This window comes from Sphaeramia orbicularis, chromosome 7 (genome assembly GCF_902148855.1).
Source record: "Sphaeramia orbicularis chromosome 7, fSphaOr1.1, whole genome shotgun sequence".
Classification (NCBI taxonomy): Eukaryota; Metazoa; Chordata; class Actinopteri; order Kurtiformes; family Apogonidae; genus Sphaeramia; species Sphaeramia orbicularis.
The window spans coordinates 22,358,642-22,385,994 of record NC_043963.1 but is presented as its reverse complement, the minus strand read 5'-3'; the positions used below and the strand labels follow the sequence as shown (position 1 = coordinate 22,385,994).

The 27,353-nt window shown below is 38.3% G+C and overlaps 2 protein-coding genes across 5 annotated transcripts; one reads left to right on the top strand and one right to left on the bottom strand.

Annotated features, from left to right (window-relative positions):
• The first annotated feature begins 10,615 nt into the window (after positions 1-10,615).
• Positions 10,616-21,207, top strand: klhl21 (kelch-like family member 21). Of its 2 annotated transcripts, none has more exons than XM_030138388.1 (5): positions 10,616-10,749; positions 16,313-17,397; positions 18,601-19,006; positions 19,468-19,540; positions 19,711-21,207. In XM_030138388.1, exons 2-5 carry the CDS (start codon positions 16,371-16,373, stop codon positions 20,041-20,043), a joined length of 1,839 nt encoding a protein of 612 aa, XP_029994248.1. In that variant the 5' UTR covers positions 10,616-10,749; positions 16,313-16,370; the 3' UTR covers positions 20,044-21,207. The 2 variants fall into 2 exon arrangements, with proteins under 2 accessions (XP_029994248.1, XP_029994249.1); XM_030138389.1 differs by lacking the exon at positions 10,616-10,749 and adding an exon at positions 15,855-15,976.
• A 96-nt stretch (positions 21,208-21,303) lies between these two features.
• On the bottom strand, positions 21,304-27,334 carry zbtb48 (zinc finger and BTB domain containing 48). Of its 3 annotated transcripts, none has more exons than XM_030138385.1 (13): positions 27,144-27,334; positions 26,127-26,821; positions 25,742-26,019; positions 25,559-25,667; positions 24,596-24,888; positions 24,415-24,523; positions 24,216-24,308; positions 23,832-23,918; positions 23,561-23,715; positions 23,343-23,479; positions 23,080-23,244; positions 22,878-22,966; positions 21,304-22,015 (listed from the first exon to the last, which is right to left on the bottom strand). In XM_030138385.1, exons 2-13 carry the CDS (start codon positions 26,796-26,798, stop codon positions 21,581-21,583), a joined length of 2,622 nt encoding a protein of 873 aa, XP_029994245.1. In that variant the 5' UTR covers positions 26,799-26,821; positions 27,144-27,334; the 3' UTR covers positions 21,304-21,580. The 3 variants fall into 3 exon arrangements, with proteins under 3 accessions (XP_029994245.1, XP_029994244.1, XP_029994246.1); XM_030138384.1 differs by having other exon boundaries at positions 27,156-27,334; XM_030138386.1 differs by having other exon boundaries at positions 25,742-26,022; positions 26,148-26,821; positions 27,156-27,334.
• Positions 27,335-27,353: the final 19 nt, after the last annotated feature.

The window sequence follows — 27,353 nt, the reverse complement described above, 5'->3', positions numbered from 1 at the left end:
AGCCTCCATCTTCTCCCTGAGCACCAAAAAAGCCAATCCCCGCACAGCTGCAAGCAACATAGACCGGTAGGCATTTTAGTAATTTAACACATAATAGCCTTATATTGAGCAGGTGCAGAAACATGGAATCAGGAGATGACAAAGTAAATGAGCTTGTTTTCATTCTAAGGGAGGAAATGTGATCTAGTCACCACGGCAACTGAATCCAGGGGTCTGCTGAGACTTAAGACATTAATAACTAGAGGTCATATAAGAAAGAATAATTGACTAGCAATGTGTCCGTGTTCAGCTGTGTACCTGAATGTGAACTAAAATGGTTCTGCTACACAGCACGCTTGAAAACACAAACCTTTTTAGAGGAAATCTCTGTCCCATCAAATTTCTAATTCATACATGTGTAATTCTGACTATTCATCCTGAACAGGTGTAAGGCAGTGAATGGATTTGCTCAAGCATTTACTAAAAGGCTGTAAGAACAATTTAAAGCTCTCTGAATGTGTGAAGAGCGATAAAAAGAAAATATGCTTGTGCTAAAACTTGGGCCCAGGAAATGAGTTTGCCTGTGTTTAGAGGTTGCTTCTAATCTAGATTTTTTTTTTTTTTTTTTACTTGATATATTCCTCCTCACCTTGACTTTCCTAGAGCATGAAATCATTTGAGCAGAATGATCGGATGTTTGGCTGTGGTGCAATAGCATGAGATTTGTTTCTGTGCAGATGTACACAGCCTTGTCTGTTGTCTCAGCAATTGGGAGTACTTTAGATTTCAATTTCAAAGTGTGCGAGCAGAAAATTATTACTGTAAAAGAAAATAGGTTTAGCTACTCGCCTAACTGCGGGGGATATCTTAGTTATCTGTCTTAAAGATATGGGAACTGATTTTGTTTGTTTTGATATCAGAGACTCATAAATCCTCTCAAATTGGAAAAGGTTTAAAAAGGTAAAAACAAGTCAATGCACACTGCAAAAAAATCTAAATCTTACCAAGTGTATTTTTCTCATTTCTAGTCAAAATGTCTCGCCACACTTAAAATAAGACATAACCACCTAAAGAGTAACTTTTCAGTGAGATATAAGAACTTATTTTTAGACAGTGGATCTTGAAAATCTTATTTAAGAAAAATCTTACCGAGATAATTTTTATTTGTTCCGTTGGTAGATTTGTTTTGCTTGAATTAAGCAAAAAAAAAAATCTGTCAATGGAACAAGTGAAAATTATCTTGGTAAGATTTCTTGAAATAAGATTTTCAAGATCTATTGCCTAAAAATAAGTTCTTATATCTCACTGAAAAGTTACTCTTTAGGTGATTATGTCTTATTTTAAGTGCGATGAGATATTTTGACTAGAAATGAGAAAAATACACTTGGTAAGATTTAGACTTTTTGCAGTGCATGGTTTCTTCTGCTAATGTGAATTGTTTTCATCAGTTACAGAGCAGCAGATGAGACTGGGAGAATCCAATCCAACACCTGGGAAGATGGATCAAACAGCCAGGAAATGATCCAGCCCAAAGCATCCTGGGTAAAGGAGGAAATTGGGCAAGGAAGACAAAGAGAGATGCATGTAGTTTGGAGAACATGTCCTTGAAAAACAAAAGCAGAAGACTGGAAGCTGCATCTGATTTGGACATTTAAAGTTTTTGAAGTCTTACAAATCTGCTCTGTGGGATACCTACAGACTATTCTTTTAAAACTATTGAATACATTGAGACTGAACTCTGCATCACGGGGATAATCTAGGTCAGGTATTTGGATTGAATGCAGACAGATGACAAGATGTAAAGCTTCAACAGTCAGACTGTCTAATGTCAGTGGGGAGGTTACTGCACTGAAAGGGAGTCTGACAGGAAAAGGCCCTGTAACCTGCTGACTTCTTTTTGATTTTAGGCAGAGACAAGAGAACTGCTTTTTGAAAGTGAAGAACTCTGGAAGAAATGGTTTGATAATGAGATCAGACAGATATGAGGGTGAATAACCATTTACAGTTTTATCAGCCATGAATAGTACATTCATATCTGATTTTATGTGAATGTGTTCGGACGATGTGGAGCTAAGATTGGTTTCATATGCTAATAGGAGACGGAGACTTTTGTGAGTGGATCTGTGATTAAACACACAGTTGTCAAGTGTACTGTTTATTGTTCAATGTAGTACTTGTGATAAGAGGGACGACTTAGTCTGTACAAATAAGTCTGTACAAAGTTCCGTAAAATCAAAAAGAGCAAAAGTGTTCAGCAATTGCTCTATGGAATTTAGGATTTACATTCCAGCATCTCATCTGCATAGAATAGAAATGTATTTTAATTTCATTGTGTGCATAAAGAAGACTTGGATTACTACAAGTCTTGCTTGGCACCACAAAATGATGCAATATGGTAATCGGTACGCATGACACAGTTACACAATTTTTAGACATACATACACATATTAAGTTAAAAAAAAGGCATGCAATGTAAAATAACTACTGACTGGACCTGAAGGGGTGTGTGTGCATATATAGGTGTGTGTGCATGAGCATATATGTACATGTATATATAGAGAGCTTTTATTTGTTTATTAACCCAAAGGATTTTACATTATTAAAACAATAAAGAAAATTGTTTTTATGGTGCATTCTTTAAAATACTAAAAACAGAGCCTAATCGTTTATGTAAACAATTTAAATTGCTTGCTTTTAAAACAAAATATTAAGTGCATTAATTGCTGTGTAGTTATAACTGCTGGTAAGAAGGGTATGCACATTTAATAGTGATTCCACAACAATACACTCTGCATAACAATCCATGGCTATTATAGGAGTGTGTACTGTCTTATTCCTATACAAATGGTAAAACTGCAGTTCCAGCTCAGCAGTAATACTGCATATGGTAATATAGGGAAAATGCATACCATAAGGGGAAAACTATAGTGTACAGATCAGCCCTCACATATTATATTCACTCATAATTGCATAGAGGATTTTACATGTAAACAGAAGCTAAGACTATGTCCTTTGCTCCTTAAATCATTCTTTCTGTATCAGACCCCTCTAGGATAATTGTGTTCAAGTAGCAATCCATACAGAGACCAGAAGCCAGTACTCTTTGTCTCCTAATAATCAGTTGAGGTCGTCTTCTGCCCACCACCACTTGGTAATCTCCATCCGTAATAACACAGTGCCTCAGAAATGTGGCAGGAGGCTGAAGCCCCCAAATATAAGCGCCTTTAGTAAGAAGGAGGTAAAGCCACTCTTTCACTAGGCTACAAGGAACATAAGGCTCTGCAGCCCTCCCAGGGTTTAATGTCTTATTATTTTCCACAGGCTGTACCAGAAAGAGCAGTTTTGTCAGCAGGGACGCTGCTGTGTTTGGTGTCACTTCCTGTGTACACACAATCAGGGAAAAAGCTGAGTGAAAAATGAAGAAAACTGAAACAATCTTTCATTATTAGCTGTTCATTTAGCTGATATCTTGGATTTGAAGATTATTTGACAGTGTGTGGGATCAGACACGCAATCAGAATTAAATATGATTGCAAAACAGCCATAGAGCCAAACATAGCATTATCCAATTATTTCTTTGTAAGTGCTGTCAAAATCCTGAAGGGCAAACACTTGTGGTTGTTTTAAAACACTATGATTTTGATTTTCTGCAGCGTGTTCATTTTAACTTGCAAACAGCTCATACCAAATTAACTGTGTATAATCACATAATAGCCGAGGTTACAGTGAGAGGTTGCGTTATCTGATTTCTTTCTTTAAATGCATTTCAGATTTTTGGTTCACTGAGAGAGCATGACATCTTTGATGACAGATGACTGACTGATTAAAGCAGACAACATTATTATGTAAGGCAGGATGACTAATGCACACTCTGAGACATATACACAAAGTCTCATAGGAATCCACTGACAATGAACAACAGAACTGTTTTTGCATTTAGACTAGTGTATTTAACATCCTCTTTTTACTTTGTTTGACTATGTCACTCTGTGCCTGGTAACTTTAGACCATATAGCACCGATGCATAGATTATGTGACAGCATGATGAATGTTCGAGGTCGGAGGAAAACGAAAATAGCAGATGTGTATATGAGGAGTCCTCTGCAATGAGGAACTGTTTACTCCTTGTGCGAAAGACTGACTGGTATAATGATAAATGAAACCACAGAAACATTTTGCTGATGCCCTGGAAAAACGCTTTCTAGAAATCTACAAACAATATATTTCTCAGAAGGATAAATGGGTACTCATCTCCCACTTAAGCACTTTGATGGTCCCAGTTATAGCAGCATAAACTATTGTGGTCATATTCCATTTGATAGACTGAGAGATGTCAGGCTATTTTACTGCAAAGAGAATAGATGAAATTTTGCAAATTCTGTCTAGATTTATTTTAGTGTGTGCTCAGCAAATGCACTGACAGTGGTATATCCACAAGTAGTCTCCCACACATCAGAGGCATATTATTGGATTAGACTGCAGATTATCATGTAGGCTGACTGCACCAGGCAAGCAGATAACCAAGCCTTCAGAAATTATTAATCACAATAAACTAACACTAAAGTGTTTTTCCTCGGTGAATGCATCAGCACAAACACACACATATTCAGAAAAAGAACCTCAACATGTAAGATGAACTATAATATACAAATGCAAACGCAGCACAACCGAGACTGATGACTGGTGGCAAAAATGTGCATGTTTATGAGTTTCTTAGCTATACAGTACAATTTATAATAACCAAACACAAAAAGGAACACATTTCAATCATCTGCATTTCAATCCTATCACTGATGACTAAAAGATTTTGTGATATGATCGTACTTTGCAATTTTGTTTTCATTTGCAATTTTGTGTTTGCATTGAGCACAATTGCTGAATAAACTGCAGAATAAGAAAGACAACATCCGACAATGATGAGGACTCACAGATCAACAGCCGTGAATTTGGTGTAATAATTTTGTAATTGTGTTGTAAGCTCACCGTGGAATATAAACACAGCAGGTTGGATGAAAAGAGAAAGCGCTTTAAGAACAAGGACGTGGCCTCGATGTGTAATTTGGCATTAAGTGTGTGCTACATGTGGGAAATGGAAATTATAGTGACAGCCGCTCATTTGACAAGAGATTTTCACTGTGCTTATGCTCTGGCACACAGTGATGCTTGATTGAAAGATCCCCTTTATGGCATGGTTGACAGCACTGGAGCACTATTACTGGGCTCTTGCAACATGAAACAACAAACAGCAAATGTGAGCTTGTGTGCACGACCTCTGAGTGCAAGGGGAGATCATTTCTGAGTCTCCTTCATTGCATGATAACATTTGGACAGCTGCAAGACATTAAATTGTAAACACAAAATCGAAGTTGAGCGCAATTTCACTGCTACATTTTTTCAGTTTGGAGGGAAAAAAATTGGAAAAAAACAAAACAAAACAAAAACCATTGAGATTAATGTTGCTGCAGAGTTACGCAACAACAGAGAATCATTGTTTTGACTTCACTGTGATACGAAATAGAAAACATTTTCTAAGTAAGTCCTTGAGGAAATGAAAGGATTAATATTATTATCTTATATAAGTAAAAAGATAATAGCTCTTAAACTTCCACTGCATGTATAAAATATATTTACTCTGAGCTTTAGGTGAAACAAATCTGCCCTCAGGTGTATTATTGCATGCTGCACACAGTCATAAATAACCAATGTAACAATAATAAATTATCACCAAATTTGGAATTCATGAATAATAATGACTTTATAAAATAATGCATGTAAATAAATAATTAAATAGAGAAAGGAGTCATGTAACCTTAATTCATCCCAGGAAGGCTTTGCTGACCAAGCCTGCTCTGTTTTAACTGCATTCTGCTTATTGGTGAAAATGTTACAGGAAAAGAGAGGAGATGCTTCAATATTTGAAGCCACTACCTGATGTTTTCAGCTTTACCCAACACCCAGATCTACAAATAACACACATATATAACACAAGGGTTTTGTTATTATCATGCTCCTCAAGGCTGTCACCCTGTGGAGAGACACCACTGTGCAGCAATAAATTCGGTATTCAATTAAGCGAAGCACATCTTGACCTTTAACGTTACTTCACTGCACAACAGAGAGCAGTTAATGTTATGTGTTATCTTACCACTTCCAGGTAAACCATCTTCTCGCAGTTGCAGGTTTGTTTTGTGAACTTCCCCAGCTTCACAGTTGACCCTCTTCATCAGCAACCGCCTGTGTTAAATTTCGTATCACCTGTCTACTCTGCTTGTTTTCTCTGTTATTCCACTTCGCTTCTTCCGAGTCACCCCTATGCCTTTATTGATCAAACTTGTGTATGGGAGTTTCTTTCACTTTTTCTCTCCGGGGAGAAGTATTGACATTCAAAGCTGCCTTCTTTCTTTCATATCAGTGATTTACGCGCTCATTGTTCTTCGTCTTAAATATACACAAACAATCATTCACTGCAGCACATGTTCTTACAGCTCTAAGGATGCCACTACTTTCCACTTGTACTGTTTGTTTCACTATAGTACGCTTAAACTAAACATTTGTCTGTTTTTACCCATAGTGCAAAACACTGTGAAAGTGACTTGAGTGATGAATTATTCTCTTTAAAATAAACTTCATGCAATCTTTCAGTGCGTGTTCTTCTCGGTTACTTGCAACAGACATCCATGTTATTCTTATTTTCTTATTTTCACTGTTTTGAAATGAGAATAAATACATGTTTGTTAGTGCAAATGAACATATGTCTGCATTGGCATCAAAGAGCTTGGCTGACAGTTGCATTCAATACGGCTAGACACAAATAGAAAAACATTGTTGCTGCAAAATAAGGTGATATAGAGTGCAACACTATACTTGTTTACAACAGTTCATTAATAATACATAGTGTATATACAGTAATAGAAATATCAAATAGATCACAGCTCAACGTCTCATTTACAAGCACTTTACAACAGCAAAAACATCACAGATATGCAACACAACAACACAATCCATACATATATACAGGAAGATGAAGAACATGTAGATTATATATTAAAATTCTGCAGATACAGGGGAGTCTTTGCTGCTGCTTTAAAGTCAGGATGGAAGAGAGAGGATGCATTACAGCGTAGCCTTGTTTCTGACAGACATGCAGTACATCCTATAAATATGTAATTTTACAGAAGCAAACTTTGCTCACAGCAAGGCCAACTTAGTCAGAGATACCTTTATGTCAATCATATATGGTTTTAAAATGTTTATTATTTACACCTAAAGTATCGAACAGGAAATTTTTGTTGCAATAAAAAGCATAAAATGTCTCCATCTAGTGACTGAACAAGTTAAAACACACTTATATTTCACTGCATCCCTTCCTTGGGGAATTCATTATATTCTTCACTGGCTGTAAATCAAATCTGCTGTCTCATTTTTAGTTCTAATTTTAGGATTAACTCTGAAATGTTTAGCATCAGGTGAATCAGGTGACGTGTTAGGTCAGTCCCAGTTATAGAAAATGTCAGTGTGAATCAGTACAAGCCCCCTGTGTGAGTACTTAATATGGCAGTATCTGTACAATGTCACTGTGACCTCCGTGGAAGGTTTCTACCAACAGTTCAAAAGCAGGTCACTGTTAATTGCATTGCAAAGGGTAATTCAGGATTTATTTTACATTCTAGGCCATCATCCTCTTCTTGCTTCCTCATTATCTCCTTGCAGAAATGAGTGTCAGATGGATGTGCATGTGTCCTCTATGGACTGAATTTTAAGCAGTTTATTGAATTTACCAGAAAAGCCCTTGAGGATATTCCCTGCCCATGTTCTGAAGGCAACAATCAGTGCAAACAGGTCAGGAACACTGAATAATAAATGTATTAATTCACAGTGATACATACTGGAATATTAAAACATTCTTGCACATGTGTCTAAATACAGTGGCAGATGTTATTCTAGTAATCACAGCTTTATTTTAGCGACTGTTTTGAGCTCTATTGTGAAACATTCATGCACTGTTTGCCTGAACTGCCCAAAATATCCACAATTTATAAAGATTTATTGTATATGCACAATAGACTCGCCTGTGGGAACTCCTATAAACAAATATTGAGTTTCCAAATGTGCTCAGTGGGGAAATACTGATGATGGTTTTAGTTTTAATTAGAAGATGACAGAGAATGGCCTGCACTCCTAGGAATTATGGAACACTTGTGGGATTTCATAACTTCAAGCCCGGAGTTAAGTAGAATGGTATTCAGTACAACACATACTTCTGCCAAGGCTCCACTCTCCTGTGGATGCAGTAGTGGGCCTATTGTGTAATTCAGCCAAGAGACAGAGACACAAACAAAGGAATGCTGTTGGAAATAATGAATATATTCTATCACTTATGTTCTTGTGGCATTTGTCTTCATATTACACAGCATATGGGTCCGATCAAGCGGTAACACGTGGACAGATTTCGTGTTCAACAGTCTCTGACATGTAATCAGAGTAACTTACATGCATGTATTACACATATTTGAGTAGGTATTTATAAGCACTTTAACATTATGAACAACAAAATTTGGGGAGATAAAATTTTTAGGTGAAAAATGTCAAATTATTGCTCAGTAACACATGGACTTGAAATGGATTACACAGTAATATCCCGTCAGAGAGTGGACTTTAATTGTCATTCCAACATTTATTTCAATATAAAGTAGCTCCTTGTTTTTGGATGATCCCTTATGGTCCAACTAAAGCAAAAATGAATTTAAAAGTAAAGATGTGGGCCATTTAGCAACACTAATCTGTCAAATTGTCTCTAAAATGTCCCGTCAGAGAGATTTCGAACACTGTGTTTTGACCCATATCAATTTTTTTAAGCTTTAGGCAAACATTCAAAACATGAGGTTCTCAACAGAAACTGATATCAAGTAGGACAAAACCTTTTAGATATTATGTTCAATTATGCTGAAAATAAATTTTGGAGGAAAATATTGAAAAGTCTCTGTTTTATTGACATGAGAATGTGGTAACATGTGGCCAGGCTGCCATAGCAACATGTGGACGACTCTTGTATGATCATTATTTGCATCATCCAAAGTTTTGACTCATTTTTTAAAACAACAAGCCAGATATAATCACAATGCTTTATTTAATGTATTTAATACTAACACAGTGTTATTTACAACTTATGGTGGTCCATACTGATACAGGTAAATTACAAATAAAGAGTTATTTCTCAGTAACAGTTCATAGATAGTCTTTTTAAATGTGACAGATTGAATACATTTTCTAATTTTTAAGATATAATTTCTAGTGTTAAATTCAAGCTGTATTTTTATGTCTGAGGCATGGCTATAGTGTAAAAAGTACAATCAATAAAATTTGTTGTAACTTTTTTACAAGTGGTATTTTAAAAAGGATAACAGTTCCATAAAATAGAGATCTTTAGCTAAAAAAAATGAGCCCACTTGATAAATGATGTGTGCAAATTGACTTTTCATGCTGATGTCCACTTTCGCTTGATTGGACCCATATGTAAGAAAATATTAGAAGGTCAGGAGATATAGCTTACTTTCTCTAATAAGCCAAAAACTCTGAATCAGTGTTTCTGGTTCTTTCAAATGTCATGTTTGTTGTTGATAGCTTCCTGTTTCTCAAGCAATGTGAAGACATTCATTTCTGCATTGTCTCAGATGATTTCTCAGATAAAAATCTTACATCTTTATTACTCTGTATTTGCTTCTTTGAATTGTTGGTGTAACTGTATAAAATCAACAGCATAGATTTCCAGAAAAACCTACAATGAAACATGGAGGTACTAAATGCATTTGGAATAGATCCATAAAAGGGGCAGAGCCAACTTTTTTTTGTTCCCAACATCGCATGACTGAATAACACAACTGGAAAGTCTGTCTAGTTTGACATTTTAAGCAAGGCGTTTGTTGATGTACAAGGAGACTTTACATCTTACAACCTAAGTCAGCCTTTTCCAAGCACTGGTCACTAAATGTGGACAGAGTAAACTGCATAAAATGATTATAATGACTATATTTACACAAATTTAGCACTAAGTTAACAGATTTGTTCTAAGCTGCACTATTTTAATTTAAACTACTACTTCACACAAACAAAGATCTTTACACCACCACAGTAATTTGACACTTGTAGAACCATAGCTTCTCATGTTATAGAACAAATTCTTCCATACTATATTACAATGAGCAAGAGTTTTTTTTTTTTTTTTTTTTGTAATGAATTTCTTGCTACCCCAAGTCACCTTTTTTCTGTCTTTTTTTTTTTGTCTGGCTGTTTGTCTATTTGTTCATTCGTTTGTTTGGTACATTTTTGTGGTTGGATTGAAGGATATGAGGTAGAATTTTGATGAATTTAACATTTATAACTATCCACATTCTTTTAAACAGTATATTTTACTCTTAACAAAGATAATTTTTAACAACTTCCTTTTCACCCCAACTCACTTTTTAAATTTTATTTTATTTTATTTTATTTTATTATTTTATTTTTTTTATTTTTATTTTTGGCCCTTTAATTGGTATATATTTAACAGTAAACACATTTTAACTTACACGTCTCTACCATCCTCTCAACGTCAGTTTTCCAGTTTTACGATTTTTACGACAGTACGTGAATGCATCATCCTGTATCATGGCGCAGAGGAGGCCACGAACATCAGCGACTTCAAAGTTTAATTTCTGCCCGATTCGTACGGTGTCAACGCCTTATAATTCATAACACATTCAACATATATCGAAGACAAATCCGTCGCCACTGGTAAGTCCCTAAAAACTGAGTTAGACTTTTGTGAAGGTCGTAGTTTTCTGTGCTAGCCGAGCATAGGACGAATACATAACATACAGTAACGATAATGATAAGCTAATGAACGACACTAGCTTAGCAGTTAGCATTGATGTGACTTTTATTTTTGTTCTTAAAGGGCATTAGTTGCTTCAAGTTTGGCACGTAGACTACTAAACAAAACTAGAAACATTAAAACATAATGTAATTACCGTAGTACTGAGAGGCAATTTGAAGTTAAGTTATTACATTTACTTAAAGTTAATTTGCTTGTGAAACTGAAGTTGGAAATTAGATCCAATCATGCTGTATTATGGTAGCATTTGCATAATTAGACTCTCCTATAGCTTGTAGCCGCACTGCTAATGTGCGTAATATTTAGGGCCCAGCAATGCATGAGAGTTATGATCAGTGGTAGATGTAAATATAAGGTAAGATACGTTTATTTGTTACACACATAGTTATACATAGTGCAATGGACAGTAAAATATATTTTTGCACCTGGAGCTGAGAGTAAAATAAACATGTAGCACACAAGATACAAAAAAAAAAAAAAAAGTGTTTATTAAAACTACCTCTAGTATGTACAAACAATTTACAATTTTGCAGATGTGGATAAGGTGCATGTCCTAATAGTGATAATATTTACCTGTTATCATTGTTTAAGAGGAACAGTGACAGAAACAGTATATATCAAACTAACTTTATTAGTCTGGTCTCAGTAATTTGGACAAGAGCGATGACATGGCCTTAATAGTAGAAATGTTTATGTTTAACTCTCACTGTAACCTTTTTGCTACTTAAACAGGAATTAGAGGAATGCATCATTAGAGGATAAGACAGATTACTCACCATTGGTCATACCCAGTAGGAAAACTCAGTTATAATATGAATAAAAAAAACATTCTGATGGTTCCTGTATTTTAATACAGTTGCAATGAGGTTGGTAGGTGATTAAGTGCCACTTTAACTAGTAGAGTTATACTACTGTAATGCACTGAAAGTTTTAGAGAAATGCTAATTCATCTTAGGCACCTCATAGTGTCCTCACAGCCCTTGTATTGTAGACTCATTGTTCTACTGACAAAAGCCACATTAGGGCTGCACAATTAATACATTTTATATCAAAATCGGATTATTTGATTTGGACTAAGTTTAGAAAAGTGTAATTGTCAAATCAAATTTCATCTCTCTCATGTCTCTGGGCCACCCGCCTCCGGGCTACTGTAGGCTCCTCCTAACTGTGAGAGCGGTCTCCACAGTCTTTGTTCTCCACACACTAGTACAAAAATGGTGTTTGCTAAGGAGAGTGAGAAGTTTGTGGCTAAACATAGCAAGAGTAAGTCGGTTGTGTGGAAGTGGTACGGCTTCAAAGTTTCCAATGAAGACCAAACCATTCCTCGCTGTAAACTAAGCTTGAATGCGGTATCAGTCAAAGGCACAACCAACTTATTTCAACACCTCAAATATCATCACATGCCAGAGGGAGCAGTGCGTTGCATGGCGGGCTGCACACAAAAACAACATGCTGGCTGAAAAGCCACCACCAGCCCAAATCAAAATTGAAAATCTAGGTTTTAGAGGAAAAAAATCGAGATTTTATTTTTGGCCAAAATCATGCAGCCCTAAGCTCCATATTTAGATGATTTTTCAGTCTGGCTAATTAAATCTGTACCCATATCATATTGGCAGAAGTTGGTGCAGATAGTAAATGTAAGGCATTGAAACTGGAATTACTGATTTTTGAGAAACAATAGTAGCTCAAAAATGCTCAAATTGTTCCCACCCACTTCTTTTATGATTGCTTTTTAGCTTACCGGCCGATAGGCCGTAAGCTATTGTCGTCATGCGGCATCCGGCGTAGTTGTCGTTGTCTGTTGTCGTCGTCTGTCATCATCTACAAAATCGTTACAAAACTTTCAATCGTCTTCTTCTCCGAAACTACAATTCCGATTGACTTCAAACTTGGTATACAGCTTCTTTATGATGATGTTAAACAAAAGTTAGTGAAATTATTTGGATCTGGATCTGATTCTGGATTTGGTGCCACTTTGAAAAATTTCCCCATTATATGAGATAGGAAGTGGATCGATGCCATAACTCAGTAAAAATGAATGATATCAAGTTGACATTTCTACAGTCCAGCCCTGATGGGGAGATGACCAAAACATAATGTCCACATGCTGATCAGGATCTTCTTCTGGATCTGGGAACTTACAGAAAATTTAACATGGGCTCTTATGGGGAAAAAATTTCAATCGTCTTCTTCTCCGAAACTGCAGTTCTGATTGGCTTCAAACTTGGTATACAGCTTCTTTATGATGATGTCAACACAAGTTATTCAAATTATTTCGATCCAGATCTGATTCTGGATTTGGTGCGACTTTGACCAATTTTCCCATTATAAGAGATAGGAAGTGGATTGATCCAATAAATCAGTAAGTATCAATGATATCAAGTTGGAATTTGACTTTTTTACAGATCTGATTGGAATATGACCAAAACATGGGCTATTTCTGTAATATAATAAATACACATAATTGGGTGATAATAAATGGCATCTGGATACATTTTCCAAAGTTTTTAATTTGGCCGGTAAGCTACAGGGCTATTGGTCCTATTTTTGTGCTCAGTTGTACAATTATTGGTAAGATATTTTTCGTTCAATTTTCAGTGATTTACTCTTGCTTATTTACGCATTTATTACTTTGACGTATATGTTCAGTTTAACAGCTATCCCATGCCTAATAAAATCAAAGTTAATGCCAATAGGCTTATTCCTGAAACTAAATCCACCATCAGTTGTCCTATGTTAGATACTTGCATCAACCCTTTGTCCTTTCTAATATTGTGCAGTTATATTGGTGTTGCTTCTAGCAGCTCTGTGTCAGCTCTCTTCAGCAGGGAATGAGATGAGTGTGGTGAGTGTAGTCTGCCTTTTTATGGCCAGACGAGGCTCAGCCGAGGAGAACCAGGGGTTTATGTCGCTCCACTCTCATGATTGCAGACTTGGGAGACAGTTGTGTCAGTGTTCATAGACCAATCATTTGCTGCATTAGATCATTTGGTCTATGTACGTGTTCTGTTTCTAGATGGAGCACAAAGTTGATAATGGGATGTGTTTAATATGGATTACATACCTCTATTCTCTCTCATGTATTAACCACATATAGACCAGAAGATAATGTTAAACTTACAGTAGATCATGACAAAAACGCACCACAGTGGAATCCTGAATAATAACTTGGTCTGGTGGCAATTGCAGGTTTGCCCCAGCAAGGGGCAACACTAGCATTCAAAAGCCATAGAATACAGCAAACACTTACATAAAAGAGGACTTTGTTTTACCCTCTTCACATGCACTGAACGAAATCTGACTCTGTGGCTCGGTCTTTGGAAACCACAATGTTTAATGTCTGTTTTTTCTTAATTATGTGCTCTGCCATTCATCTGGGTTTGTGTTTTTCTTGGATGTTTTAAATCCGATTCAGTATTTAGCCACTGACTCAAAGTCTACGTAATCTGGGAACTACTGAATGCAGTATCAACTCTGTCTACACATAACACTTTGTTCCCAAATACAAGAATAGACCATATCATTGGCCATATTAAGTAAGAGAAATAACATACACCACCAATCCCCTGGATATTTTACAGACTTTACTGAGCGTTCTGACTAACCACATCGTATCTCACTGAGTGTTTTTGTCAAGAATATAGTTGCAGGCCATTAGTTCAGCTGCTGAAAGGGTATGTGATGGGGAGTATAGGGTCTCTTTCACCCAAATAGCTGGGTGAGAAGTACTTGGAGTAGTTGGAAGGTCACAGTCATATGCTGGCTGTTACACTGCACTCTCTGTGTTCCTCACTCTCTTTACATTGTAAGATTATTTCAGTAGCTCTACTGTTTGCCTTCTGTCTCACTTTTCCTCTCCTCACTCCCTGTTTTCGTTTGCAAGTGTGTATTTCTATCAGCTATTTTTGGACCTAGATGGTAAACACTGATTGTGAGTTGCTCAATACTCCTACCCATTACCTCCACTCTGCTGGAAAACTTCTTCAGGTCATCATTGTAATGATATATTTTTGAGATGAAATAACTTCATTTTTGAAACAGTTGTCAGCTCTTGCAGTAAAGTGCACTGGGACTAAGAAATCACGTACATGACGGGTCTGGGAAGGAAAGCTCATCATTTTCTATGAAAGGAAATGTTATTATCCCTGCTAACATGCAGACAATCACTTCAACAGAGGTCTGGAAGATGTGTTTTTATGCAGCCTCGTCCCTGAGGCTCTGTCTGCCCTTCAGGAGAGAAGTTTGATCCCTCACAGAGCTATGTGTGGACCGCTGCATTGTTGAACCCCTGTGTGGAATGTGTGTTAAGCCTTTTGGCCAGAGAAGCAGTGGCTTTATTACAACCTTAAACAAATCTCTGTAAGAAGACACCTGCGTATTTTAAGAAGGAATGATCAGCTCCAGATATCGTCAGGGATGTTTCATAGAGCATTGAATGTAAGTTTTAGAAACCTATGCTGAAAAATAAGTGAAATGTCATCCCTGTCACACTGAAAGTAGTCTTCACAAGGTGCAACGCTTGATAACTATGTGATTCTTTTAATAAGATTTCAACAACAGCAAAAATCCCAACTTTCAGTTTAAAAAAATGAAAAGACTGGAAATATTTTACTCATTTTGACATTTACAGTTAACAGTGACTTTGTGATGATCGTGTTTGTTTCTGACACTTGAGCTGCTGTGTCAGAGCAGATCTGGGTTGGTTTGGCGCTCTGATGATAAGCTGAGTTCTGGATATTATGACAGGAAGCTCTCTGTTTTGGTCTGCTGCTGTGCTGACGACGGCGGTAAGGAGGCCTGGGCTCAGCTGGCTCATCTCTCAAAGACCACTTACTCACAGTGACTGACCACAGAGACATACCAGTGGTGGGGGGAGTGGGGAGTGGGTGCATACTCTCCCCTCAGTTTCAGCCCACAGCTTGTTAGGTGTTCTCCCCAAAACTCCCCCCACCCTTCCCTGGAAATGGACACTGCTGGTATATTTATAGCCCCAGAGCACAAGCTAGCTCTTTCTTAAAGACGAGAGAGGAGCTCCTGTTCATATTCACTAAAGCTGTGGTGAGCTTTGCTGTCATATATTCTGGACTGTTATTGCGTGTTACTTTACTTATGAAAGAAGTCCATCAGGTAGGGAAAAGAAAATCTGTCTTTTTAATCTAAAACTACTGTTCTGGCTCTTCTATTGCCTAAATCTTTGTCTTAACGCTTCTTAAAAGTGGCACTTAAACAATGAAGACAATCATGTTTTTTTCACCTTATCTGTAGAAATTTCTTTATGAATGTTTTTGGTTTTTATTTTTTTATTTTTAAATTAAAAATTTGAATATCACCACAGTCACTGCTAAATTTACCCCAAGACCTCTGTGTGTATAAATAGATTCACGTTCAGCAGTGGTCATCATCCTGCTAACTATTTGAAATTCGATGAAATTTAATGCATGTGTCTATGTATATCTGTTCTAGATGAAAGTTTCCTTCTGAGCACGACCATCAGAAACAAAGATAATCAGAGAGAGGAGAGATGGAAAAGCCAGCCTTGCAAACCCAACCCTCCACCCTGCCTTTCTTCGACACAGCTCATGCTTTCAACCTGCTACGGGGAATCCATGAACTCCGTGCGGAACGAAAGTTTTTCGATGTAACTTTATGTGCTGAAGGACGAGAGTTCCACTGTCACCGCACAGTGTTGGCCGCTGCCAGTACATACTTCCGGGCCATGTTCGCTGGAACACTAAGAGAGAGTGCTATGGACCGGGTAGTTCTGCATGAGGTGTCTGCTGAGCTTTTGGGTCTCCTGGTAGACTTCTGCTACACAGGACGGGTAACTGTCACTCAGGATAATGTGGACCTCTTGCTGAAAACGGCTGATTTGTTTCAGTTTCCCTCGGTCAAAGAGGCCTGTTGTGCTTTCCTTGAGCAGCGGCTGGATGTTTCTAACTGCTTAGAGATCCAGGACTTTGCAGAGGCTTATGCCTGCAGGGAACTGGCAGCCAGTGCACGGCGCTTTGTCCTCAAGAACATAATGGATCTGGCTAAAGGGACAGACTTCGAACGGTTGCCCTGGAAGCGCCTCCTTGAGTTTGTGTCAGATGATGAACTGTGTGTGGATAAAGAGGAGACAGTTTATCAAATTGCAGTTCGCTGGGTGAAAGCAGATCTTCAACGAAGACTGCACTACTGGCCTGAGCTCCTCCAGCAGGTCCGACTCCCATTTGTCAGGAGGTTCTTCCTCTTGGCTCATGTGGAAAGTGACCCACTTGTCTATCTCTCACCCACCTGCCTCCGAATGGTGAATGAAGCTCGAAGCTTCCAGTCCTGCGAATATGACCGACACGACAGGCCCTGTCACCGCATGCGGCCACGACCATCCACTGGGTTGGCAGAAATCCTCGTGGTGATTGGAGGCTGCGACCAGGACTGTGATGAACTGGTCACAGTGGACTGTTACAACCCACAGACTGGACAGTGGCGTTACCTGGCTGAATTCCCTGACCACCTTGGAGGAGGCTATAGCATAGCTGCCCTTGGAAATGATATGTATGTCACAGGTAAGTTTCTCTCTATATAATATTTCTGTAATACAGGTGATATTTTTACAATAAAACCAGTGGCTGAAAGCAAATGCATCGAGTTTAAAATAATACAAAGGTATTGTAAAGTAAATAATTGTGTTCATTTCCTCTACTTAAATCAATACTAGTATAGTCTGGTTTAGTATAAGTGGGTACACAACATTCAACTTACATCATTCTGCTTCTGTCAGATTCTTATAAGATGCCTGAAGTTCATGTTCAGCTGTGTTTGCCTCATTTACTGGCGGTCTAGTCACAGACTGCAGTGCTTTCAAGATTCAAAGATTTTTTATTGTCAATTCACTAGATGCACAGGATGTACAGAGAATCAAGATGCTGTTTCTTTCTCTCCTTGTTAAATGCCATGCATTAAAAAAAGAGGTAAATATAGAAAAAAAAATAAAAAAAGTAGTATAAATAATAAACTATAGCAGAATATAAAGTGTACATGTCAATCTATATACAGTAGCAGCAGTAGTGGAATACAGTAATGGTGAGGAGGGGGATATTGGAACCATACAGCAGTAGATTTGTCAACAGCAGCAGATAGGGTAGATAGTGCTGTGTTTGTTTGATTCACTAGCTCCAGTCATTTGATTTCTGTTCTAACTCCTTCATCTTATGAAATGGCTGTCAGATGGTGCTTATAAATAAACAGCAGCTCTTTGACTAGAGGCTATATATGTGAACAAGGCAAACTGAGGTTGGACTTGGTGTCCTGCCAGAACTTCAGTGGTGTTACCATCATCCACATCATCGTCACCATCAACAGCATTTCTCCTTGAGAGATCATCCAAGACAGTGACACACAGCTTAGGACTCCAGCAAAACACTGACGCATTGACGTGAATTTAGCGGTGTAAGATCCAGTGACAGAATCCCCCGTAACAGCATCATGGTTGCATAACACTAGTTGTACTAATAGTTAACAGAGATATACAAATACACACCAAGTTGTCAATGTCCCAAAGTACAGTGTTGTATCTCTTGCAAATGTATTGCAATATAGGAATGAAATGGCTTGTGGACTTTGTAGAATATTTTTCAGAGAAAATTAGTTTTAATAAACAAATGAACTGCTGTTTTTCTGGAATAGACCTTTGTACTAGAATTAAGAAGCAAAAACTGTAAATCCTTTGCGTGTGTTATTCAATGTGGCGACATGTTTGTGTCATCTAGGTGGCTCTGACGGCTCTCGCCTTTATGATGGTGTGTGGCGCTACAAGTCCAGTGTCAACGAGTGGACAGAGGTGTCACCAATGCTGAAGGCGCGTGAATACCACAGCTCCTGTGTGGTGAAAGGTCAGCTCTATGTGGTGGCGTCAGACAGCACAGAGCGTTACGACCACGCCTTAGACTGCTGGGAGGCCTTGCCTGCGATGATGCACCCTATGGACAACTGTTCTACCACCACATGCAACGGACGCTTGTATGCCATAGGCTGTCTGGCTGGGGAAGACACTATGGCCATTCAGAGCTACGATACAGACACCAACCGCTGGTCCATCGTCAATTGTGGACAGTTGCCCCCATGGTCCTTCACACCAAAAACTGTTACTCTAAACGGACTCATTTACTTTGTCAGGTGAGGATAAAAGGGACTGAAGTCAACCAAATGTCTCTGTTGGTTATGGTTATTACAGTAACACAAATTAATGATAAATACATCTTTAGTCGACTATGAACGGATTTACAAATGTTCTATTATTCTACCACAAGCGTGCCAATATGGTGACATTTTAAGTATTAAGTTCACTTCTGATATAAATTACAAGTATGAGGACACTAATAGAAATAGTTGCAATTAATTGATTGTAAAATGGATGTATATTCAATCAGTATTGTTATTTTGTCTTTAAAGTGACAGTGTGGGATTAGGTGCTGGTTAAATTACATTTTTATATACATTTTCTAGCTTTGTAAACATTTCTTTTGGATAGGTGAAACATACACCACTGCTGCAGCAGTCAGTGAAGTCTGCATGGATACAGCTTTAGCAATCACAGTTTTGGCTTTGGCGTAACTTTAGTGTGTTTCTATTTGTAGGGATGACTCAGCTGAGGTGGACGTTTATAATCCCCAAAAGAACGAGTGGGACAAAATTAGTCAGATGACCCAGGTTTGTATTTGACATTATACTTCTGCCAGCATGCTTCGTTATGATTAGTATATTTTTTTTATGTTCGTACTTGAATAAACAGAGCAGCAGCCTCAAGAACACTGCTGTAATTTCACAGTTTATGTTCAGCAGTTTGTAAAGGTGACAGTTTTTATTGTTGTTTTTTTCAGGTCCACGTTGGAGGTAGTGTGGCAACTCTGGGTGGTAAATTGTACGTGTCTGGTGGTTATGACAACACATTTGAGCTGTCAGATGTAGTGGAAGCCTACGATCCAGCCACACGTACTTGGAGTACTGCTGGACGTCTACCTCAGCCGACTTTCTGGCACGGCAGTGTCAGCATATTTCGTCAGTTCATGCCATTGGTGTCCAGTTCATTTGAACCCACTGAAATACCGGAGTCCAACGCCATTCACCTGCATCGGCACCAACGTCAGCATGCGCTCAATCTCAACAACAATCTTAACCAAAACCAGAATCAAGATGTGAATGCAGCACACTGAGTTTGGCCTTCAGTGTCCATCCCACTTTACAGTCTGCTCTCATTCGTTGCATCATCAGTCATTTACTGTGAATTTACCTCATCACAGTGCTAAAGTTTTTACTGTCAGAAGAGAAAGCACTTTGTGACTGAGCATGTTTTAAGCCATCTGAGTGGCCTCTAATCAACTGCCAACCTGTTATAGTAATCATCACAAGTCGAGTAACTGGGTGAATTACAGAAAGGTGAGGTACAGGTATGTGGACAAGCAGAGGAACACTGTGGGTTATTTTCTTTTTGGGTTTGAGTGAGCAGCCCAGAGCAAAAGCCAAATATTTAGAAGCAATCATATGTTTACATTCCAAAGACAACAGCAGTCACAGCTGATATTAAGCACTAACCAGTGATCTAATTGGATTTATCTAGAGCAGACATTTAGCAGGTGGGCGGAGTCATCCAAATCTTATATCAGGATGGTTGCATGTGATATGTATGTACTTGTACTCCATAGGTAGTGATTGTTTGGCTGCACAGCATCTGTGTGTCCCACTCCTAACGGGGTCAGATCAGCCTCTATAACCACCACTCTAACATGCATGACAATATTTTTAATAGTTTTCTAATGGATGTTTTACTGTTTTTTATGTTTATTTATGGATATATATGTGCTGTGTGTTGCCTAAGGTGTTCCTGTTTTCCATTTGCAAAAAGACCAGTAAATTATGGTGGATGCAGTTCATGGGTCTGCATTTACAACTGGAAGTGCAAAGAATCTCAGTTTGCTATAATGTAAACTTATTTTTGCTTTAATGGAAATCGTATTTTTGAGTGATTCTATGGTAATGTTAATGCAGCATTACACCCCTAGTTTTCATACAAGTTTGAGATGTTAAATCTATTTTGTAAATACAATATACACTTAGCTATATACGTATGTGCTGTGTTTGTATGGTGGCAATGTTTACAATGCGGTTACCATAAATCAAACTGCAGGCAGGTCTGCAAGTTTATGCTGCTGAGTCACATTTGAGTAGCTGTTAGCAGGTTACTAATGTTGATACTTTTGTTTATAATGGTGATCAGTAGTTAAAAAATAATACGTGCAGTGAGGCTTTTTATAAATAGTGAAGATGAAGCTGATGCATTCACTCATAAAGCTGTGTATTTTATTAAACCATAAACCTGTGTAGTGTTTTTTATTTCTATTCGAGAACTTTCTGCCACAAGTTATGTGTTGTTTTTTTGGGGGGGACCGACAGTGTAAATAGACTAGCCAAAAACAACTTGTTACAAAACACCATTTATTATTGATATTCTAAGGTCTGGCTGCAGTAGGCACAGTGATAAAAGGAGGCTTCGCAAAACAAGCCAAGAAAAATTCACATTCAGGCAATCCTCAAAAGCATGCAGTTCTTTTATAGCGTACAAACTATTCTTCTCAGCAGTACAGCACATGGCTTTGAGCCACCGTCTTTGTCTTGGGATCTCTAAATCCGTCCTTCTGTTCTTCATCATTTACATTTTAAGTGTTTCTTGCTTATGAAAGGATCTGTCATGCCTCAGGTCTTATTTTCTGACATGTTCTCAACTATTCCTTCCATATCCATTGTGGGCTTGTACGCCTCAGGGACCATCTGTGTTTGCTGTAACACTTCCGACACTGAGAAACCCTCCACTGCTTCGACAGGTCCCAGGTCTTTGTTGGACACCTCTTCCTCCATCACGTCACTTGATGCAATCACCACCCTCACTATGTCACTGGGGTGGAGGCTGGTTACAGAGACACTTTCTGAGTTTGTTGGATCTTGGATGACAGAGGTATCAGTGACATAATCTGTTTCGGTACTGATCAGCGAAGCCTCCACTATTTTAATAGATTCGTCGTCGCCTGGATCTCCAGCCACCTCCTCCACTATCACGTTCCTTAGTTTTCTTTGTCTGGGACTGTAGTTTTCAGTGCGTTTGTGGATTTGAATGTGTCGCCGCAAATGTGCCTGGAGAAGAAAGTACATTCGGTTGTGATGATTAAGAACGAAGGTGGAAAAAACAGTAGTGGGTAAAAAGTATCTACACTGCAAAAATGTATATCTTACCAAGTGTATTTTTCTCATTTTTAGTCAGAATATCTCATCACACTTAAAATAAGACATAATCACCCAAAGAGTAACTTTTCAGTGAGATATAAGAACTTATTTTTAGGCAATAGATCTTGAAAATCTTATTTCAAGAAATGTTACCAAGATAATTTTCACTTGTTCCATTGGCAGATTGTTGTGCTTGAATTAAGCAAAAAAAAAAAAATCTGCCAATGGAACAAATGAAAATTATCTTGGTAAGATTTCTTGAAATAAGATTTTCAAGATCTGTCGTCTAAAAATAAGTTCTTATATCTCATTGAAAAGTTACTCTTTAGGTGATTATGTCTTATTTTAAGTGTGATGAGATATTTTGACTAGAAATGAGAAAAATACACTTGGTAACATTTTGATTTTTGCAGTGTAGACACAGTCTCAAATACTATCATGAAATATATGCAGAAAAATCTTTCTTTTGTTTCAAAAGACGTGGCTGACAAATAAATGAAAATTATTATTTTTTGTTTATTGTTAAATTCTTTACAGTTTCAATTTGTCATGCCCTGATTGAGTTTCAAGGGACATTATCTTGCTGAAACGTCCGATTTTGACCTTGATGCAACAGAGCACGTGCGGGTTTAGAGATTAGAACGATAATTGGCAGAGTTCAGTAACTTAAGAGGGATTCTTAATGGAATATATCACAAATGCATGAGGTGTCCAAAAACTTTTTTCCGCCACTGTATGCGAGTTAGTTCACATTTTAGTGTGATGAACCTACTTGTCGAGTGAACTTGTAGCCACAGTCAGTACATTCAAACTTCCTCATGCCTTTATGACGATGCAGATGGACACGCAGTTGCTCCCTAGCTGGTAACGACAAAAAAAAAAAAAAACACATTAATTTTAGATATTTTTCATAAATCATTGTACTTCTTCATCATGGTGGACTACCCATATATTCTCCATTTGGTAAAGTTTACCTTTGAATGTTTTCCCACATATGTGACAAGAATGTGGGCGACCTTCCTGATGCTTGCTGGCTGTGTGGCGAACAAGGGCGCCTTTCTCCGTGAAGCGCTGTTCACAGAACTCACAGCCAAAAGGACGCTCACCAGTGTGTGTCCGGTGGTGTTTGTCTAGACTGGCTGGTATTAAAACATAAAGGTTAATCCAATAAATATGATCCCCTTAAATTAAAGTAATATTTCACTGTCAGACTGCATGTAATAAAAGAAAACATTACCTTGGGTCCTGAAGGTTTTGCCACAGAGATGACACTGGTACGGCCTCTCACCAGAATGTACAAGCATATGCATATTCAGGTTGTTCTTCTGAGTGAACGCGTGGCCACATAAGTTACAAACAAAAGGCCGCTCGTTTCTGGAATAAAAAAATAACATGAGGTAAAAACCACGCCGACACTAAAAGTGTCTCGTCGGATCAACAGGAACGCGCCGCTACCTGTGGATGGCTTTGATATGCATCTGCAGACCGTTTCGACTGGACGCTCGATGGCCACATTCCTCACACACAAACGGTTTTTCACCTCGATGTTTGGCTGCTTCGTGTATACGCAGCTCTGTCCGGGTTAAGAAGGTTTTGGGGCACTGAGAACACTAAAAATAAAAAAAATAAAAAAACTGACACAATCAATACCACACATAGGCAAAGTCTTTTAATTTTCACCAGTAAAAGAGATTTTGATTAAAAAACATTTCTTCACTTCACTTACTGCATGTGGTTTGGGAAATCCATGGATCTTCATCATGTGAAGTGTCAAGTTTTTCTTGTAAATAAACTGCTCAGAACACGATGAACACTGAAAAATACATTTACATTTAAGGCATTTGGCAGACACTTTTTTCCAAAGCGACTTACAGGGGAAAAACCAAAACTAAAAGAAAAATACAAGAATAAGATTAAAAACATAAAACAGCGGTACAATTAAAAGCGTCATGCAGAAGAATAAAATGCAAAATGATAGACTAAAATACAAGAATAGATTAAAAAGACATAAAAAACAGCTGCACAAAATAGATACAAGTTCAAGAAATTTTCAAAAACTCACTGTATATTTCATGAACTACCTGTATTTGTACTTAGTCGGGGGCTGTACCTTATGGGGCATATCTCCTGTGTGAGAGATCATGTGCACACGTAACTCCTCTTTACCAGTAAACGTTGCAGAGCACGTCTGGCATGTGTACGTCTGTAATTAGAACATGGCGCACACACTGATGGAACACACGCTTAAATTGTACACAAATTTAACTTTTTTGTAACTAATACTGAAACATGCCATTTCTCTTACTCACCTGCTGTACTCTAGCGCAGTTTTTAGACTCATGTTCCAGAAGATTCTCCTTCCTGAAGTATCTTTTTCCACATTTAAGACAAACAAAAGGCTTCTCTCCGGTGTGACGCCTATGAGTTACAACACATAAATGACTATTCTCTCTCTTAAATTGAAGAACAATGCTTTAACCCTGTACTTACCTGTTGTGGACTTTAAGGTAGTATTTACTCTTGAAGGTTTTGTTACAGATTGGACACTGGACGGGTCCTTTCTTGCTGTCTTCCTCCACCACAGCCTCACTATTCTCATCTTTGTCTTCTTTACTGTGTGCTTTGGCTTTGCTCTTCTGTGTTGCTGATGAGGATGGGCCTGAAGAACCGGTGTGGGTAACGGGATCATAATCCTCATCAGAGTTTTCAATGAGATTCTCAAAGTCCGGTTCATCTTCTTGTGCTTTGCTAACAGCACTGTCATCCATGTGCACATCATTTTTCTGTAAATAGCACAGGAAAGGAGTGATAATAACAACATTATTCATCTTAAAAACCAACATTATATGCACCTGTACCAAAGTACGACCATATTAGTCCTGTGCTCAGATCTCTGCACTGGCTTCCTGTGGCTCAGAGAATAGACTTTGAAACAGCTCTGCTCGTTTATAAGTCTGTCCATGGTCTAGCACCAACATACATCTGTGACATGTTGGTCCCATATGAACCATCTCGGACCCTGAGAACCTCAGGGACTGGTCTTTTGCTGGTGCCTAGAGTCAGGACTAAACAGGGTGAAGCTGAGTTTCAGTTCTATGCAGCTAAACTCTGGAACAGTCTTCCTGATGACGTGAGACAGGCCTGTACTCTGACAATGTTTAAGTCCAGGCTGAAAATGGCTCTGTTTAACTGTGCATAAAACAACTGAAAGGGTTCTATCTGCACTCTGACCTTTTACTTTGTTTTAATTGATTATTATTTGTTTTATTGATTATGTTTTAATTGTAATTGTGTGTTTTTAATCTGTCTCTTTCCCATTTTTGTAAAGCACTGTGAATTGCCCTGTGTATGAATTGTGCTATACAAAAAAAATCTGCCTTGCCTTGCCTACCTGCGGTCACTTAAACATATTTTCTCAACGCTAATTCTCAGCACTTTGTTTTTCTCACTCACCTGCTGTACTCTTGCACAGCTTTTCAACTCATGTTCCACAAGATTTTCCTTCCTGAAGTATCTTTTTCCACATTTAAGACACACAAAGGGCTTCTCACCTGTATGCCTCCTGTAAAAAATAACATATGAGTGACTACTCTTTCAAAAGTCAATTGAAGAACAATGTTTTAACCTTGTATTTACCTGTTATGGACTTTAAGGTAGTATTTACTCTTGAAGGTTTTGTTACAGACTGAACACTGGACCGGGCCTTTCTTGCCATCTTCCTCTACAGCTTCACCGTTTTCGTTTTTACTCTGGGGCTTGGCCTTGCTTCGCTGTGCTGCTGATGAGACTGAGGAACCGAGCTTAGTGACAGGATCATAATCATCATCAGAGTTTTCAGTGAGACTCTCAAAATTGTTGTCATCTTCCTCTTGTATGTCACTAAGACCTTTGTCAATTGGATTCATGTCATGTATCTGTAAATAGCAAAAAAAAAGGAGAGATAATAATCAGTTTTATATGCATCTGTATGTATATTTATGTCACTTGTGTATTGGTTTATGCATGTACTGATGTATTGTACCTCACTGCTGCCACTTTGCTGATCTGGGTTTTGATTCTCCCCTTCTACACCTTCCTTTTTGGCTTTTTCTGTGACTGGAAAATCTATGCTGGGGCTCTCTCCAGTCACCAGTCGCCTGGGGCCCTTGACTACACGACCAGAGCGGGTGGTAGTTGTAGCAGCAGCTGTGCCAACACTGGCCGAGGCAGCATCAAGGGTGGATTCATCCTTTGAAACCGTCACCAGATTCTCTTTGTCGGGACATTGTACTGTTGTAAGTGATGTGGACTTTTTAGGTCTGCCTCTTTTGCGCTTCACAGGCACAGGATTCTCAGAGGGTTTCTTGAACTGCTGGCAAAGCGCAAGGACTTCAGGTACACAGAGGCTGGTTGCAGCATTCTGCACCTTGTCAAAGTTGGCAGAAGCCAGTTTCAGTTCTCCAGTGTAGACAAAGTTCAGAAGCTGCTCCAGGCCATCACTGGGACAGTCCTGAAGGGTGACCTCCATGTACTGTGCAGCGGGCATGTTGGCATCATGGAACAGTTCACTGAAACAGGCAAGGATGTTACGGTGGGCAAAGTACACCAGCCCACCACCCACATTCAGCATTGCATCACAGTACTTTCCTACTGCCCTCTGCTGGTTCAAGAAGGACAGGACACGCTGTGCATGGTTGCTCTGTACAGCAGACATCCCTCCAGCTTCACTGTAGACCACTGCCACAAGAAATACAATTTTATGGTCAACATATTTGGAAACTTTTTTTAAGGTGGCATAGATGAGGACATTCACTTCTGAGTAGACAGATGCATAATGACGCATTTAAAAAAAAAAAAAAATGTATGTAAAAACAATATACAACATTTGTCTTTAATTCCAAGTACGATTATTTTTAATATTTTATTTAGATGTGTTTATATTTTTCAAAAAAGATCATACATTTATTTCACATATTTATTAGAATTATTGCAAATTCCTTGCTATCTACGCATCTCGACGTTTATTTCCCGACACACATTTTTAAAGACGCTCCCTTACAGTGGTACGCACCCGATAACTGCCTCTTGAGACGCACTTCTGCAGCACTGATGAAAAGTCATTATTTATTCTTATTTTTAGGACGATTCATCCATTTGGGGTGTCGTGTGAAGAGGTTAAAGTAGCAAAGCCTAGCAACGTGCACAATCGTTTCATTTGTAGCAGTGGAGGCCCTTAGAAAGCGCAAAAGGAAAAGGATATGACGTTCTT